Raw genomic sequence first — 16,268 nt, 5'->3', positions numbered from 1 at the left:
CATTATTCCCATTTGCCCTCCTCCTTGCTAAAATTCCTCTCCTTCTAAGTGGGATTTTTTTTTTTTTTTTTTTTTTTTAAACCAGAGACAACAGTTTCAAAATTTACCTTATTAGGCCTTAGGGCTCAGTTACATCTGCCATCTTTTCACTTTTACGATCTTTAATAAAAGATTATTGTTTAGCTTCAGCTTCTAACGATGCCATTTTTGCAATTTGCAAGTCCCCAAAATAAGCCTACACTATGTCCAAGAGAAATTCAAAGGAAATTGCCAGTGTTTTTCCATCAATAAGAAGTCTTCAGTGTAAAGAAATGCTTGAAATTTTATTCAAATATGTACATCATTTCTAATCATCATCACCCTGAGGATTATCATCCCTCAGTTGCAGAGGCACTTTCTAAAGAGGAGCAAGTATCTCATCAGAAAAAGCACGTTTCTGGACCTGATTTTCACTGCAACAGGAATGTAATACAAGGGCTGCGCTAACCGCCTGGGTTGATAGCCGTCTGTCTTCCACTCCTCACCTCTTCTTAACTCCTTCACTTTTCTTTTAAAGCTGTCTAGACTTTCTTAACTGCTTCAAATTTCTTTTAAAGCTATCTAGAAGTTTATAAAGTCCTTGTTGAGTAGAAATTGAAACTATACATAAATAAAACTATTTAATAAAAATCTTTTCTAAAGGAGCTATTAATTAACCTTTTAAATCAGCATGTTTCTGCGCAGTTTTGTGCTAGTTAAGTCCAGAATACTCTCGCTAAAACCAACAGAATTCACTGATAAAAAGTTTGGTCAGGATAAGAGTCCAGGCCAGCTTCCCCAAAGATAAATACAGGAAAGTTCTTCAAGCAGTGTTGAGTAGTGTAGGGTTTTTTTCTCCCAGCAGGAAGTTTAAGCACTAGATTTTCCTACTCTGTGTCATCAGCAAGTGACAGTCCACACATCTCTTCTTCCTTGGGTGAAATTCAGCCCTTCACGTCTCAGTGCGACAGCCCACTTGGTCACGGTCGCTCTGGCGAGGCGTCTGCTGCGCAGCGGAATCCCAGATTTGAAGCTGAGCTGTCAGGAGTGTTCTGGCTACGGGCCACGCAGCGATACCTGTAGCAGTAAGACTGGAGAGTAAGGGGGGGGGGAAAGAAAAAAAGAACTTGTAGAGTATATCACAGCTTGTGTTTCCTTAGGCAAGAGTTTGTTAGATTAATATAGCCAAACATTTCAAATGCTGTTGGAAAGATCAATGAACTGACACAGACCAAAATCACTGTGTTAGAAATAAGGGAAATCCCACTATATAGAGACCAGTTGCAGCTGATACAAAAGGTAGTTTGAATGGCAAAGTGATAACACAAATGTCGACTAGTAATACATCCTGCTCCCAGAAAAAGCTAAAATGACCATTCTGCTTTCCTTCTCAGAGGAAGAGGAAGCACCTCAGTGCCTTGATCTGTGCATCAGTATTCCAAGGGATGACTGGGCTTTCATTCCCAGTTTGTCTTGTGCTTGTAGGATTTGATATTTCTGTGATAGACCACTTAGATCAAAAATGTCATCTTAAAAGATTCAGAAAAGGACTGCTGCAGGGTGCTTTGTACAAGTTACTTTGAGAAAGGCTGTTAACTTAGACACCACGAAATGAATCGAAACAGGACAGGGTCAGTCACCTTTACAGCAGGGTATAGACACTGGTCTATAACGTGTTTTGTATGCTGCCTGGCCGTGCCGATTTGGCCATGTCTCAGTGCACGTTAATATACTTGCACTCCTTGAAAACAAAAACTTGTGCTATTCACGGTGCTACAAATTCTCAATTACCTGACATTAGGAATGGTGGTTTCCAAACTGCAGAAGTAACCGGTTTAAGCGGTTTGCTGCATTAAGTTAGACTGCCCAAAAGCAGTTACCCATCGTAGCATGGAAGGAGGACAGCCACACTGGTAATTTCACTAATAAAGCGCTGGGGTAGCAGACCGTGCGTTTATGTAGCAACTCCAGTACAATCCATCCAAGTTCTGCCCCATTTTGCTGTTACTTCAAAAGATCTGGCTCAGGCTTTTTGTTCCTATCCTCCCGCTACAGGCTCCTGGCCTCTGACAAAAACACACCACTGCCATTCGGGCTGGTTCAGCTGCATGTAGTCAGGCTCCAAACCAGACCTCTGGAACGGCTGGGTTAAAAAGCACACATATTTTTTTTCTTTCCCCCTCCCTTGCTTGTTTTGGTTTTGTTTTGGTTTGGGTTTTTTTGTTTTTGTTTTTTTTTGGTTGGTGTTTTGGTTTTGTTTTTGTTTTTTTTTTTTTTTTTGGGGGGGGTGGCAGAGAAGAGCAAGGAGGAGAGGGTAGTTTTTCTCCTCTAAACCCAAATCCCTTCAGGAGTTTGGGCACAGTTACTGAACAGTCCAATTTGTATGACCAGGAGGGTGATGACAACCGAAACGGGCTCTGTCATCACAGGAGCAGCCCTGTGAACCACGCCGTCCCCGCGGAGGCAGCAGGTCACCGATGTTTGTCTCCAGGAGTTAACAGCATCTCCATCTAAGGAGATGCAAACAACGGTTCCTCACCAGCTCGGGCAGCAGTGCAGAGCAGGGAGCTGCTGCCCTCAGAGAACGGCGCACGCTGCTGCTGTCGCACACTGCAGAGGTCTGCCCCAGACCTCAGCTGTACACCCTAGGGTTTAGAAGCTGAACTGTTTTGAAAATAAAAGTAGCTGCTAAGCCTACATGTAAAAAGGTGCAAAGTTTAGCCTTTGTCAACTAAGAGAGGTAGAACAGCAGTAGAATAGATTAGTCTCAATAGATTTTTAGGCACGTAATAAAGAGCCCTTGTACTAATAGTATTCAGTGGGGTTTTTTGTCTGGATACACAGCCTAGTTTTATCACCTACAAAAAAGACTAGGACAGGCTAGAATCTTCGCAAGCCTTTAAAATGGGTCACATTATTCATCACTGAAGACGAGTCTATTCCAGTGTTAATTTAATCAAAACTGCTAATTAACATCTGACATTGATTTCACCTAAGAAGGAAATCAGTGTAGAAAATGGGATCTCACTGTAGAAAATTTAATCTAATTATGAGAATGATTTGCCAGCTGCAGGCTTTGAAAGGGAAAAAGAACAGGACAGCTTTAATGAAAAAGGAGATCTACAATAAGCATTTTTACCAGCGCAGCATGAACAGAGTTCAAAACATGATTTGTGTCATGAACGGCTATTGCATTCTGGTGGTAACCAGACTTTTCAGAAAGAATTTCAAGTCTGCTATCAACTAAGCTGAAACATTCATCTCCCAGCAATCTTTCTGGATCGAGAGTTATTCTAGAACTGAAAAAAGTCACATCCATACTTTCTACTCTTGGAAGTATCACTCAAGCACTATAATGAAAATAGCATTAGAGGCATACATAAATTTTAACTTCTACATCTAAGAAAACATACTGGGTAAAGCAGTTTGTTTGTTTTAATTTCCAAGCAAACCAGAAAGAATTCCTTAAGACCATTAGGTATTGCTCTTCCTTAAATTGCATTAAACCCCTTAACAAGATCCAGGCTGCCAGGAAACTCTGTCAGGAGATCATTTCATTGTCAAGTCAGGTACTTTCAGATCAATATGAAAACACCACAGGCCTTTTCACATTACCTTATGGCACATGTAGGATCCACCCTTCTTCACTCTGTCCGTCCCAGATGAGGGCCCTTTCTGCGGAGGAGAGGACACTCATGAGTATTCGAGGAAGAACAATTGCCAATTACAGGGTAAAGGCAGAAAGCTGTAAGAATAGGGAGACAGATAAGGAGCAGCCATAAATACTCAAAATAAACAAATTTCAGCTGCGTCTGCCTGAACCAGAAAGCTTGAAATAATTATGTTGTAAATGACTTGCAGACAGGTGAGAGTAATTGTTCTCCCTCCCCGCTGTTGCAAATATTTAGCATTGGAGTTGCTGCCCACTGGCCAAGAGTGCCTTGTGCTTTGTTTCTGTAAAGCACCTGGTGACACGCTGCAACAAGCCCAGTGGCCATCATGAGAGAGTACCGATCTCTGAAAACAGGTAAGCTTCTGTAGTTTCAGTCTTTTCCTAATGAGAGATTAGGACATTTTCACACGCAGGCTTGCACATGTAGTGAAATCTGCGATTCTCATCAGTTCCACTGCAACAAAACAAACATATGCGAACCCATGAGCCTCCAAAAGGAATGCAGGGAACTCCCCCTTTTCCAAACACAGTTCCATTGTTTGGTGGCCAGGTGTGATGAGGGGCTGTAATGCCCAGTGTTTGGTGCTTATTCTCTTCCCAGTCCAAAATGAAGTCTGAAACACAAATTAGTGACTGTGCAGCAAGACATTCTGCATCATCTCCCAGTCACTATGTACTGAATTTGCTGTTATGTGGGATCCTGACAGCTAAAGAGGTCTGCAGAAAGCACTGCACTTACCAGCAACAATTCTGTAATTGCTGTACATTTGCAGAGTAAGGTATATGATTTATTTGAAGTGCTTATGAAATTCGCCCTAGAATTGATTTAAAGAGGTTATTTCACTCTTCTTTTTCAATTCGAACTCCAAAGGATGGCCTAATAGTTCAAGGAGAAAGCTGGGCTTCCTTGATAACGCACTCTTCTGCTTGCTTTGATGCGTATTTATTGCGCGGGTGAGCAATTCTCCCACTTCATTCCTTTTAGCTGTGAAAGTTACTACTGCGGTCATCTAATGCGTAGAGACTACTGCTATACTTCATGTTTCCACTGTTGATATTCTTACATTTCTATACTCCACGTGCATTGAGAAACTACTTTTAGGAGGGAGCCACGAGAATGTGTGTCCTACAGAAGTGACAAACAAGATCAAGAAAATAAATTGTGTTTTATTAGTTAATGGCAAGCCTAGCCTACAAGTTGGTACTGCCTCTAAGAATCCTCTCAAAGTTGTAAGATTTGCATGTATTTCTATTTCTGTAATGTTACACTGGTGTGCAACAAAAACGTTTCCTTATCATGTACAAGCCTCCAATAAAGAATTTTTCACTTAACTCGAGGTCCAAGCTGTTGTTTCCTCACTGGTTGATAGGGTGTATAAATCAAGTCCATATTTCTAAACAAAACCTTATCAGAAGAATTTGTGGAATACAGGAAGAAAAAAAGAGCTACGATGTTCTCCAAATCCCTGCATTTTCTTTATCAATATATACAGGTTACAAGAAAGTCATCAGCCCAGTTTTTAGCAGTTAGGAAAAAAGAATTCATTGCTACAGAGTATGTAAATGATGCATAATAGTATCATAAAAAAAGTACCCTAATAGGTTAAAAACAGAAAACTGCTGAAAAAGAAATTGTGCCAATTATTTTGTCTCCTCCTGTCCAGCAGCCATTTATCCTGGAAGTATCTGAAGGGTGCTGGGCTGTTTGCAAAGCCTTAAGAACACCACCTTGACCACTATAAATGCAGTCACCAAAGAAAAATTTCACTTCTGTAGTACCTCCTGAATCCAGGAATAATCCCCCTTTAAGTAGCTCCTAAAGAGGGGATTTCACAGGGCATGACGCTGTCCACTGATTTGACCAGTTTGGTTTCACCTGGTCACCACGCTGTCCCACCCTGTCTCAAGGGATATAGTTGTCTCCCACCCAGCTCCGGCATTACCAGAGGTGAAGCTCTAGAGGAATCAACACAGGACAAGATTTGTAACACTGAGTATAAATCACGGGGACTGTAAGAAAATCCTGAAAGTTGATGCTAGTACTACAGAAGCTACTGACAGCATCCCCTGAGTTTGACTGCTTTGAGAGTCTCCATATCAAAAGCTTACCATACTGAAACTTCAGCAGTTGCACGTTTATTGCAAAATTTTATATGATAGGGGAAAAAAAAAATTAGCTTACTACTGCATTTAATACCCTACAAACACTGAAGGAAAACCACACCCACAGGCAGTGGCCGCTCCTTTCCAAGCCAGGGTGCTCCTCCACAGGACAGGCTTACTCCATTTCCAAGGTCTCTGGAAATTGTCTTCACAAAACTTGCATGCAGATGCGCTGAGCCCCTCTCTAAGGTAAGCCACTAACAAGCACAATCAACTCAAAGAGCCTGTTAATCTCATTTTAAGGGAAGCCAGGGTAGAGCCAGCCAGAATAAAACCGACCTAAAAAAAGCTACATGAGAACAAGACAAAACAGAGAACAATGGAGCTGTTGAGCAGGATTTCCCATTAAAAATTGTAATGCAAATACAGAGCAGCAATCTTTGCTATTAGCTCCAAAGTGACTTTTATAAACTAAGAGGAGCACGCTAATTTAGGATTAGAAGGTTTATTATCCAGCCATAAGACTATCGTATGTTTCAGCAATGACACAGGGATAACATATACCGAAGAAGCATGTGAACCAAAGAAAATGGTAATTGCATACAGTCTTTTTATTAATTACAAATATCTTCTGCCAGGCAAAAATTGAGCATCAAAGGTTATTTGGTAACAAAAACCCAAGTTAAATTGAACCCCACCCTCAGCCTCTGAAGCAGGATTACGGCACTAAAACGCTTTACCACCTGCAAAAATCTGATATAGTATTCTCCAATAATCCATTCTGTTACAAGACATTATTGTCTTGATAGATAATTTTTTAAAAATCACTGAAGGTAGAGAGTTAATCATAAAACAATTGGCATAGTTCTTGGAAAAGCAGAAAATCACTAGACATTAGTTGGAGAAACAATCACTGCCTGTTTGACAACTGTCCATGGGCTATGTTTAATTCTCTTGCTGTTGATATTTCCCTGTCTTGCTCTGCAATTTAGCAAAGGAGAAGATAAAAGGAAGTTGGGATAACCAGATTTCCCTATAGTTGTATCCAGCTACTTACCTAGGTACAAAATCAGATGCGCAAGAGACCAACTAGACTGATACCTTTCTCAGCTCGTGACTGCACTCAAATTAAATTAAGGGAGGTTAAAGAGCCACAGATCCTCAAAGGCAGGGCATGGTGAATTCAGTTCTCCTTCCTAGTGTTAAAAATTCAGCTAACAGACTCGCCTTATTTGAAGGCTATTGTGGAGTTAAAATTAGGACCATAAGATTGAACAAAGCAGGCAGTGATTATGTTTTCATTCACATGTAGCTCAGTCTCTCTATAAAAGGCACCATGTATCACCAAGGTGCCCAGCAAAGCCGTGTGAGCTGACCTGAAAACAACCAAAACTGTGTGAAAAAGGCATTCGTATTCCAGTCTGATGAGCATCACCATTTACATTGTTTTGTACTTTTGTATCACAGGTTTGTCTACCCAAGGAGAACATGGTGTTGGAATCAAGCCTTGTCTTTCCTTTCTATGGTTTGCTTTTGCATCCTGTGCAAGCCCCCTACCCAGCGCTAGAGACTGAGGACTTCGAAGTCCCCCTGATGATTTCTCAGCATCCCCAGCCAAGGGCCATATTTGCACTCCTTTACTTCAGGAGCCCTTTACTACAGCTCCCAGTAAGTTCACAGCTCAGCTGCTGTGGCAAAGCTCAGGGCAAGCAGCTCTCCGTCCCCCGTCTTATTTTTATATTCCTTTCTCTACCCCAGCCTTACTGAAGAAACCTCAAACATGTCACATACAGAAAGAAGCATCTGGACTCTATTTTCTTAGCTTATGAAGTTGATTTTGTCTGGGTAGGTAGAAGGGTGCTGCAGCTCCTTGGTCCACCTGTAGCGTGAACGATCTCCATTATCCAAAACAAAGCCCTTTTATCTCAGTTTGGAGCTGGGAATGGAAGAAGCCAAGTCCCTACAGACAAACTGGAGTAAGAGATTTCAATTTCTTGAAAGGTGTTAAGAGCTAGATGTCCTTACCAGCGACACCCTGCTTCTGATGCTGTACACAGGAGTTCCATACATGCCCTTCTGACCAGAGTCCTTTTCTCTGGGTAGTCTTTCTCCTACCTATATCACTTGCTTAAACTTCTTTTGTTTTACAAAGAACGTTAGCAGTCCTTACACCTGCAGATGTAGAAATGTAAACTCATTCCTGCCTGAGCACTGGCTGCTTAGAGAGTATTGAAAAAAAAAAAACCCAACCAAACCCCAAAAAACTTCACTGCTTTGTCTTCCACAGAACTACAGACTTCAGGTATGGCATCCTGAAAAGCCAAGATCCCCCCAGTCAATAGCTTTTCTAGAATGATGCATGCATTTAACATACTTGGTAAAGTAAGAGTGTCCAAACATTATCTAACTTCGGCCAGACAATGTTACAGCTCAATATCACATATTTCTTATAATTTAAAAAAGCAGAAAGCCTGCAATGTCAGTATTTGCTCCTGCTTGTATCTTCGCTGTAGATAAAGGAAACCTGCTTTGATTGTGCTTACCCATAATAAAAACTAATCAGAGCATGGCAATTAAGGTCACATTAAAACAAGCGAGTCTTTGTTCCATCAAATAATATTGTTTTACGCTATTATCTGGAGAAGTGTACCACCTGGTACAGAAGTGGAAGGACATTTGCTGTCCATATGTAAAGAGCCAGAGCCGTCCAGACTTTGATCCCAGATTTAAAGAACAGGATTTAGTGTATATTGGCAAGTTTATTTTGTAGTATAATGTTATAACAGACATATTATAGTCTGATTGCATAATTACAAGTGCTTGTGCATTCAATTACCAAAGCTTGTAAATAGGATTATTCTTTAAAGAGTTACTAAAATACATCACAGAAGCTTTTTTTTTTTAAAAAAATGAAAAAGAAAGTTGTATTTCTGTCATTACATCAAACAAATGCCTTCTGAAGTTGCATCATAATTTTCTATGCACAGTCAGCTACACGGCCACTCTGTTTTGAGCTACATCAGTTTTCAAACAGAGAACTGCAGGTCATAAAAAACTATGCACTGTATACAAAAAAATCTGAGCCGGAAATCACCACAATTAAAATGGCTCCATAAAGGGATTGTGGTTTGATTGATCTCGCACACGCTTTGCTACTGTCTGCCAAATGATCATTTACATTTTTCAAAGGAAAAAAAACACACCCTGGTGCTTCCTAGTCCTGCTCTTGCACACCAAATAGTAGCTGCAAGATGTATTAAACATTCTTTGTAAGTTTGTCTTAAACTGGATTTTTTTCCACTCATGAGAAAACTCAGCCCAGAACCACTTATTTCTGACAAAAGCAGTGCTCTGGTTTTTCACCCACTGCCAATACTGCAGGAGTTCAAGTATCAGTTTTACATTTGCTCAAGTGGATTTTACAATTCCCTCCAAACTGAGTTTGACCACACAAAAACCACTTCACCTACATGATTAAGACATACTGCAAGACTGCCTTTGTACTGTGGCCCCATTCTGTGCAACTCCAAGATGTCTTCAAGTGCAAGCAGAAAAATTTCAGAGAACAGCAGCAAGCTAGCTCCTTGATCTCCTGGCACTCACTCAAGTAAAGAATCCCTTAATAAAGTATCCCCAGAATGCACAATGTGTACTGGAAAGCAGCCATGGCAGGTAACAGTCTGGCACCCTAAATCTAAATGCACAACAGAGTTCTGCTTAGAAAGGCTTTTAGTGGTTCGTGAACATAGAATATAGACAAGAACTATGCTGAGAGGTGAGGGGAAGTTAGAAGAACAGGTCACAATTGAGAGACACTATTCCACTTGAAATTCAGAAAATTTAGAAGTTATTTCCATTTCCATGTGTAAAAGAGTTTTCCACAGAGGCTATTTTAGATTTGGCTTATTCTGGCTTGTTCTGGATTCCGGATATATGAGATTTCCACTGGACCACCCTGCTGCACTAAGTGAATGTTACTGGCTTGGATGCTTCCCATTTTTTTCTGGGAGAGTAACAAGCCCATTGTCTCACACAAAATTGAGGGACCAATCACTATGTTCCAGATGACAAGTGAGGTCATTCACTACATACAATTTGTTACTTAAAACCCCTCCAAATATAATATTGTTTATTTGCTTTCACAGCTAGTCTAAGTACAGCACACTAATCTGCACAGATCCTGCACGCTTGTAAAATGGGGAGACTTTCATTAAGTCAAAAATGAACAGAGACATTTGCAGCTGACTACACAAACTGATGAGAAACAGAATTCAAAATAAAAGCCACTTGCTCTTTATGTTTTGAACGAGCCATCGCTGCTATACAAAGAAGTGTCTGGACTAGAACAGTTGAGGAAACTTTTAGTTGTAGAAGTGTCTAATTAAATTCTTAAAGAAAGGTCTGTACAAACAAATCTCCAGTTATACTAATGCTCTGCTCTTAAAATTTACATGCATAACGTGTTATGATGCCTTTCAATGCCACTAACTTGAAAGTTCTGGCTGCATCCCCAAAACCCCAAGTGTCCAGTGTTCCTGGCACTTCATAGTTTATAATTTCAAGGACACAGTACCAAGCTCTGCATTCTATATACTTCTTGAGCTGCATAAAAAACTTTCAGTGTTGTTTATTTGGCTTCAATACTTACCTGCACAGGTCCTACACCTGGCAAAGAAGAGGAAGAACATTGTTTGTTCCATTGTTAGAGCATAATCTAAATCTAATACCTTAAGAAGTAGCAAACAAATTACAAAGCACTTTCAGGTGTCCCAGTTTATTTTTGCTCTTGGTAATTATTTGTGAATGCAAGCCGATCAATTACAGGAAAAAAAAAAAAGAATCTGTGTGCAAAATTCCATACATTCCTTGTAACCAATCCACAGTATATCCAAAATCTCTCCAGTACTGCTTTGAAGATTTCAGATGTTAAACTAAATATGTTAAAAAACTTTCAGTAAGCGCTGACCCTCTAGAAGAATTCCTAGTCTTTTAGGCAGAAGGAACACATCCTATATATAGGTTACGCTGACTTGTACTCTGGAGAGACTTAAGAGATTGGCTCTGATAGATATGGTGCTAATCATTTTTAATGTCTCAGAAGATACTGCAGCCTGGCTATTTTGGGACACCTTTTCACATTATGAGATTCAGTTTCCTTATCCATTTAATCAGAAAAACCCTTTGGAATTCACTTTGAAGTGCTCTGTCTCAGACACTAGATTCTGACAAGTAGTTTCCAACTGAAAAAACCCTAAAAGCATCATTGCTAACACCTAATTTTTAAAAACTTTCTGAAGCATCTGCAAAATGTTTGTGCCAAATTTAAAATCCTAAGCAAACTCATAGCCACTTAAATTTAACAGAGAGCAAGAGTCACACGACACCTGTTTCTCACCATCACCTTAATTCAACACCGAAGCACTGCTGCATTGACATTATAAACACAAAAGCATCTCATTTAAATAAGTTATTCTAATGAAGGTGCACCACTGCAATACTTAAGAAAAAGGATGTTTTTTCAAGCACCATACCGCAGTAGCTGTAGTTCAGCAAAATACATGATTCTAGCTAGCTGGATTTTGTGCAGCTTGGACAAGTTGGGAAGGCTGACATAGGCAGAGAAATCTGTTTCTTTATAAAACAAAATAAGATGAAGTTAACTAGTATCAATGGCAGGGAATGGATTAGCTGAAAGCTACATTTTGAATGAAGACTCCTGGAGGTTCTTTCCGTTATTACCACAGTAACTTCCACACAAATTAGTTGTTTCATGCCTTTCACCTACAAAAGCCAGTCATCTTACATGAAAAAAAGCTCTAAGACTTTGCCAGTGATGACACAGAGCCTTTAAGAGATATCTGTTGAAACAAATAATGCACATTACCTTATGCTAACCTACAGACAAAAAAGCAAACAAAAAACCTCTAGAACATATCTAGGTGCAATAGACCCAAGATCTGTGACTTTTGTGTTCTATATATACACAGCATCAAAAGTGGTTTTATTCTCCAGGCTCGGCCTAGTTACTCTATTTTTGCCTCCCAGTGTTGCCACTCCTTGCTAGGCAGGAAGACTTCTAGAGAGCTGTGCACTTCTCCCTGCGCCGAGAGATCACTGTCCAAACAAGCAGCCAAACCTGAAGTAGCTGTCAGACCGAGAGAGAGATGAACAAGAACAGGGACAACTGCAATACGCTACAAACTGCCAGACCTGTGTTCTTTCCTAGGGACACAGATGCTGTTTGTCTCTGAAAGGGTGCGGGTGGACGAGGGGTCTTTTCCCCCTGCCCCAATTAAGGCAGCGTATGCAGATCGTGGTGCACTGGTTCCAGGCACTGAGGTGAAGCTCCAGTAGCGAGAGGGGTAGAGCAGAAGTTTCCCTGGTACAAACCATGGTGAGGGACCACACAGCCTGGCACGGAAAGCTCAGCTTTGCTCACTCTCCTCCTCCTACCACGACTTACCAGGCCGCAATCAAATCAGTACTCACCTACTCTGACATGGGAGAGTTTGCTAGTTTTATTGTTCTTCACTTTCAACCAAATTTACATTCTGCTAGATACTCAACACTTCATCTTTAGAAATGTTGCTCTTAAACTGGCCTTGTTTCCATTCATAAGGTACAAAAAAAATGTATCCTTGGTTGCATATAAAACACCCACCAGAATGGAAACAGAATTGCAAGACAGCAGATGTTTTCTTTCCTAATCAATCAGTATGCAAACAGGAAAAAAAAAAATCTAAAGAATCAGTTTGAATGCTAAGTGTAAGTTCTATAAATTTCAGCTGTATATGTATGAAAGCCTTGAGTCAATGTTGGAAAAAGACAGGTGTGTTTATACATTCGAGAGACAATTCATGCACTATAACTTTCCATTATTGCTGAATTACAGAAACTGGCAGAAAATTTTGACTACTGTGAAATATTCAAATCACAACATATGAATTTGTGCAGTAAGTGAGAAAGGTAGTAGATGGAGATACAACACGGCCAAGGTCCCAAAGGAAAAGGAGGTTCTTTAGCCATTGCTAGGCCACTAAGACGGCCTACCAGCAAAAATTAGAAAACAGTCCATCGTATTTTAAATCAAACAAGGAAAAGAAAGCTACAGTCCCAAGCATTTCAGTTACTTGGGAAGATGTATGTAGCGCATTGTCCGACACAGAGCTGAAGTCACTAGAGAGACCTGTGGTAGCTTACTGGGATTCAGGTAACTTGAAATTGGCCAATGTGATTGGTACGGGTTAGGAGGTCCCCAGATGTTCCATCAGTGTGATGGAACTGCTAGTACAGATCTAGACCCCAAGGTAGGCCTGATTTCTTTTGCTAGACACATCCTCCTAGAAGAACAGCAGAATGTCAACCTCTGAAATGTACAGTACAGCAAAAAAATTTTAGCAAGTTCCTCAAGCTACTTTCAATTGCTGACTTCCCAGAAAGGCCTCCAATTATTCCAGCACACCAAAGAAAGACTACACGTATCATAAGAGACCACAGTATGGGGATACTCAAATCCTGCAGCAGAGAGCTCCTGCCCCGTGAGGTTTAATTGGTTTTCTCATTACAGATAACTGTGTCCGAACAAAACAAGCTCTGTGAGAGCAGAGCAGTCTATTTCTCAGATTTAATCATCTTGGATAAATGAGAGAGAAGGAAATGTAATACTGGAATTTGAATCTGCTGAGAGATACTGCATGAGAAACCCCACATAAAAAGCTTACCCTGGAGGACCTCTTTCTCTGCTTGCCTCAAAGAAAATCAAGGATTAACCTCTCAAAGCCTGGTATCCTACTTTTCCCCATAAACTTCAGCTTTATTACACGTTGAGTTTTAAACGAGCTAGTAGAAGCCATAAAGATAACTCACAATGGTTTGTTTTCTACCTAGGAAAAAAAAAGCCAAAACCAAAACAAAAAAAAAAACAAACCCAAAAAGGTAGTACAGCTTGTAGTAACAAAAAAAACCTTTTTTTTTTTTGGAACGTAATTCCACTGCATTGGCATATTTTTGGTTTATGTAATATGATGCCAGTTTGGAAGTACTCAACTGCTAACCAGTTGTGGAGGTCTATCCAACAACAACAACAACAACAAAGAATTGCACTACAGGACTACAATTCCAGTGTTGATGACTTGTGGTGTGATACGTCCTAACTCACCAGAACACAGCCCATCCCAGACACAGCAGAAAGGAGCAAAGAACAGTAGGTTTTCAAACAGCAACCAGATCAGAGTAGCAAGAGGGAATTCTATACTTCATGTGATGCCAATAAAATACTTACAGGGTTGTGAACTTCATCTGTTGAATGATGAACAGCCCACCAGTCAGACGTCCATTCCCAGGCATTTCCTACAATGTTGTACAAGCCATATCCATTGGGAGGAAATGCAGTGACCTATACAAGATACGGAACACAAGTGGCAGTTCTGTAAACCACTCAACGTGAAATAAGGTTTTTAATCCTGAAGACCAGTCTGCTGAAGGTGCATTTGTCTTTACCAGGAGCTGCTGCCTTCCTATCTCAAAAGCAGACACCAAATTAGTAGTGCAGAACTATAACACTTTTACATACTCCATCTAAATAAGACGGAATGAAAGAATGAGCTATTGCCATCCTCAATGCTCTCAGCACCACATTTCCACTATGGCAGATGGCATCTTCTCATTGGTTTTGGAGACTGATCCTCTAAAGAGAGGCACAGACACAGACCTGCACATAGTATTAGCAATCTGACCTCCATGCCCACGCTTACAACTTCCAGATTCCCCTTCCCATCAAAGAAAAGCAAGGGTGGCTATCAAGTCATGCATATGCAGACTTGCCTACTGATGAAACTTTTACTTTACTTTTACTTAAACTACCATTTAATAATTCATTCACGTTCTTGACTGCCTTTAAAATTCCACTCCATTGTTTGCCATACTAGACAGACTCAACCTTTCCGAAAAGGGAAGTTTCATTTCTTTTAAACTATTGCATAAACCACCCAAAAAATGAGAGTTCAAAAAATTGTAATACCAAAAGTGCAGGCAGAAAGTATTTCAGCATCTGACTATGAACCAACTGGAAATGGGGGAAAAGAGGTCAGTTTGAGAGGAACTAAAAGTTAAAATGAAAGTAATCTTTACTTTTCAATTAGCTTTTAAAAAATGTCCCTTGGTAATACTCAAGCCTGCAGTGAAATATACTGTAAATCTAAAGGTGAAAAGTACAGGAATGGAAAACAGCCATGGTACATTGTGCTGAACAAGACCTCCATTTTAGGAAGACTAAGTTCATTTGCATATGATTAATTCACTTTGAGACACACTTACAGGCGCAGTTCCTTTGTATCCATCTTCTGCAGTGTTATTAGTTGGGAACGCTCCCTGCCAGATATTGGCATAATGTTGACCTTTTGGCTGAAGCTTGTTGCCCCATGGAAAAAGTCTGTTAAAAGACATATAGAAGAACAGTTGTCAAACACTTAATAAATAAAATGAGACACACCACACACACACCCCTTCCTCCCCACCTTACCCTGGAGAACTGTTTGTATTCCAGTTCCATTTGTACCAATATCTAGCAGGTTTTCAAGGAGGGCAAGGGTTCTACAAGGACAATTCACACATGGAGGAGGGAAAGGCAGCACTTGCGCTGCCCTGTGCGGTATGTAGTCCAGGCCACGGGATAGAAAAGACATAAACCTGCTATTCACCTTGTCTTCCCCTCCTCCCCAAGCCCACAGTCAGATCTGGATCCAGTGGCCCTACAGTTTCTGTGCAGTGATGTAGTTATTTACTTCTTAAGCCCTTTTGCAACTCTTTTGGCCTTGGCGCTAAGGTCCTTCGCTATACCTTTCATCTCTGCAATAGCAGCAGTCCTGTGTCTTGGCATTGTGTCACATCTCCTCCTCTCCTGGGCTCTGTGCATTCTCCTCCCATTATTGAGTTCCGATTACAATATACCATTTAGCTACTTAGGGAAATTCACTTACCTAAAGGAATCTGTTCAGATTAAGACAGAGTTATATTTACCACAGATGTGCATATTACGCAAGAAAAAGACATTGAGGGTAATAAAAACCTACACAGCTCTTACCTATCTTGTAAATACCAGTTTTAAACATTTAGCAGGGACACATTTGTGACAGGTACCTATTTTCAAGGCCCCCTCGACAGCTGTATTCCCATTCAGCCTCAGTTGGTAATCGTTTCCCTGCCCATGTGCAGAATGCCACAGCATCATTCCAGGAAACATGAAGAACTGGATGATCCATTCTGGGGAACAAAATAAATAGGACAAGATCATCAGCAGAAGTAGGCAATCTCGCAGCTATGCAGCACAAGCTCTTCATGAAACTCTTTTAAGAGATGGCCACAAAGGACTGTGAGGAAGTTCACAGTTCAGTTACAACTGGACAAGGCATCAGATTACTTTTACAGACAAGAAGCTATTTAAAGAAAGACAGCAAGCTACTAGTAGATGCTGGGT

The 16,268-nt window shown here is 40.5% G+C and overlaps 1 protein-coding gene across 4 annotated transcripts in view; it reads right to left on the bottom strand.

Annotated features, from left to right (window-relative positions):
* Nucleotides 1–304: 304 nt before the first annotated feature.
* Nucleotides 305–16,268, bottom strand: part of SUMF1 (sulfatase modifying factor 1) — a 44,018-nt gene continuing 28,054 nt past the window's right edge. For 2 of the 4 annotated variants that reach the window (XM_075158593.1, XM_075158589.1), the window contains 5 exons: nt 15,932–16,054; nt 15,110–15,224; nt 14,076–14,189; nt 3,634–3,693; nt 305–1,109 (listed from right to left, as the gene is read on the bottom strand). In XM_075158593.1, the coding sequence (XP_075014694.1) occupies nt 999–1,109; nt 3,634–3,693; nt 14,076–14,189; nt 15,110–15,224; nt 15,932–16,054 (523 nt within the window). In that variant the 3' untranslated portion in view covers nt 305–998. Of the gene's footprint in view, nt 1,110–3,633; nt 3,694–8,701; nt 11,940–14,075; nt 14,190–15,109; nt 15,225–15,931; nt 16,055–16,268 lie in introns of those variants that run through there. The other 2 variants (XM_075158591.1, XM_075158592.1) reach the window with 2 other exon arrangements.

This window comes from Calonectris borealis, chromosome 10 (assembly GCF_964195595.1).
Source record: "Calonectris borealis chromosome 10, bCalBor7.hap1.2, whole genome shotgun sequence".
NCBI lineage: Eukaryota > Metazoa > Chordata > Aves > Procellariiformes > Procellariidae > Calonectris > Calonectris borealis.
The sequence above is the reverse complement of the archived record's forward strand: the minus strand, read 5'-3'. Positions and strand labels throughout refer to the sequence as shown.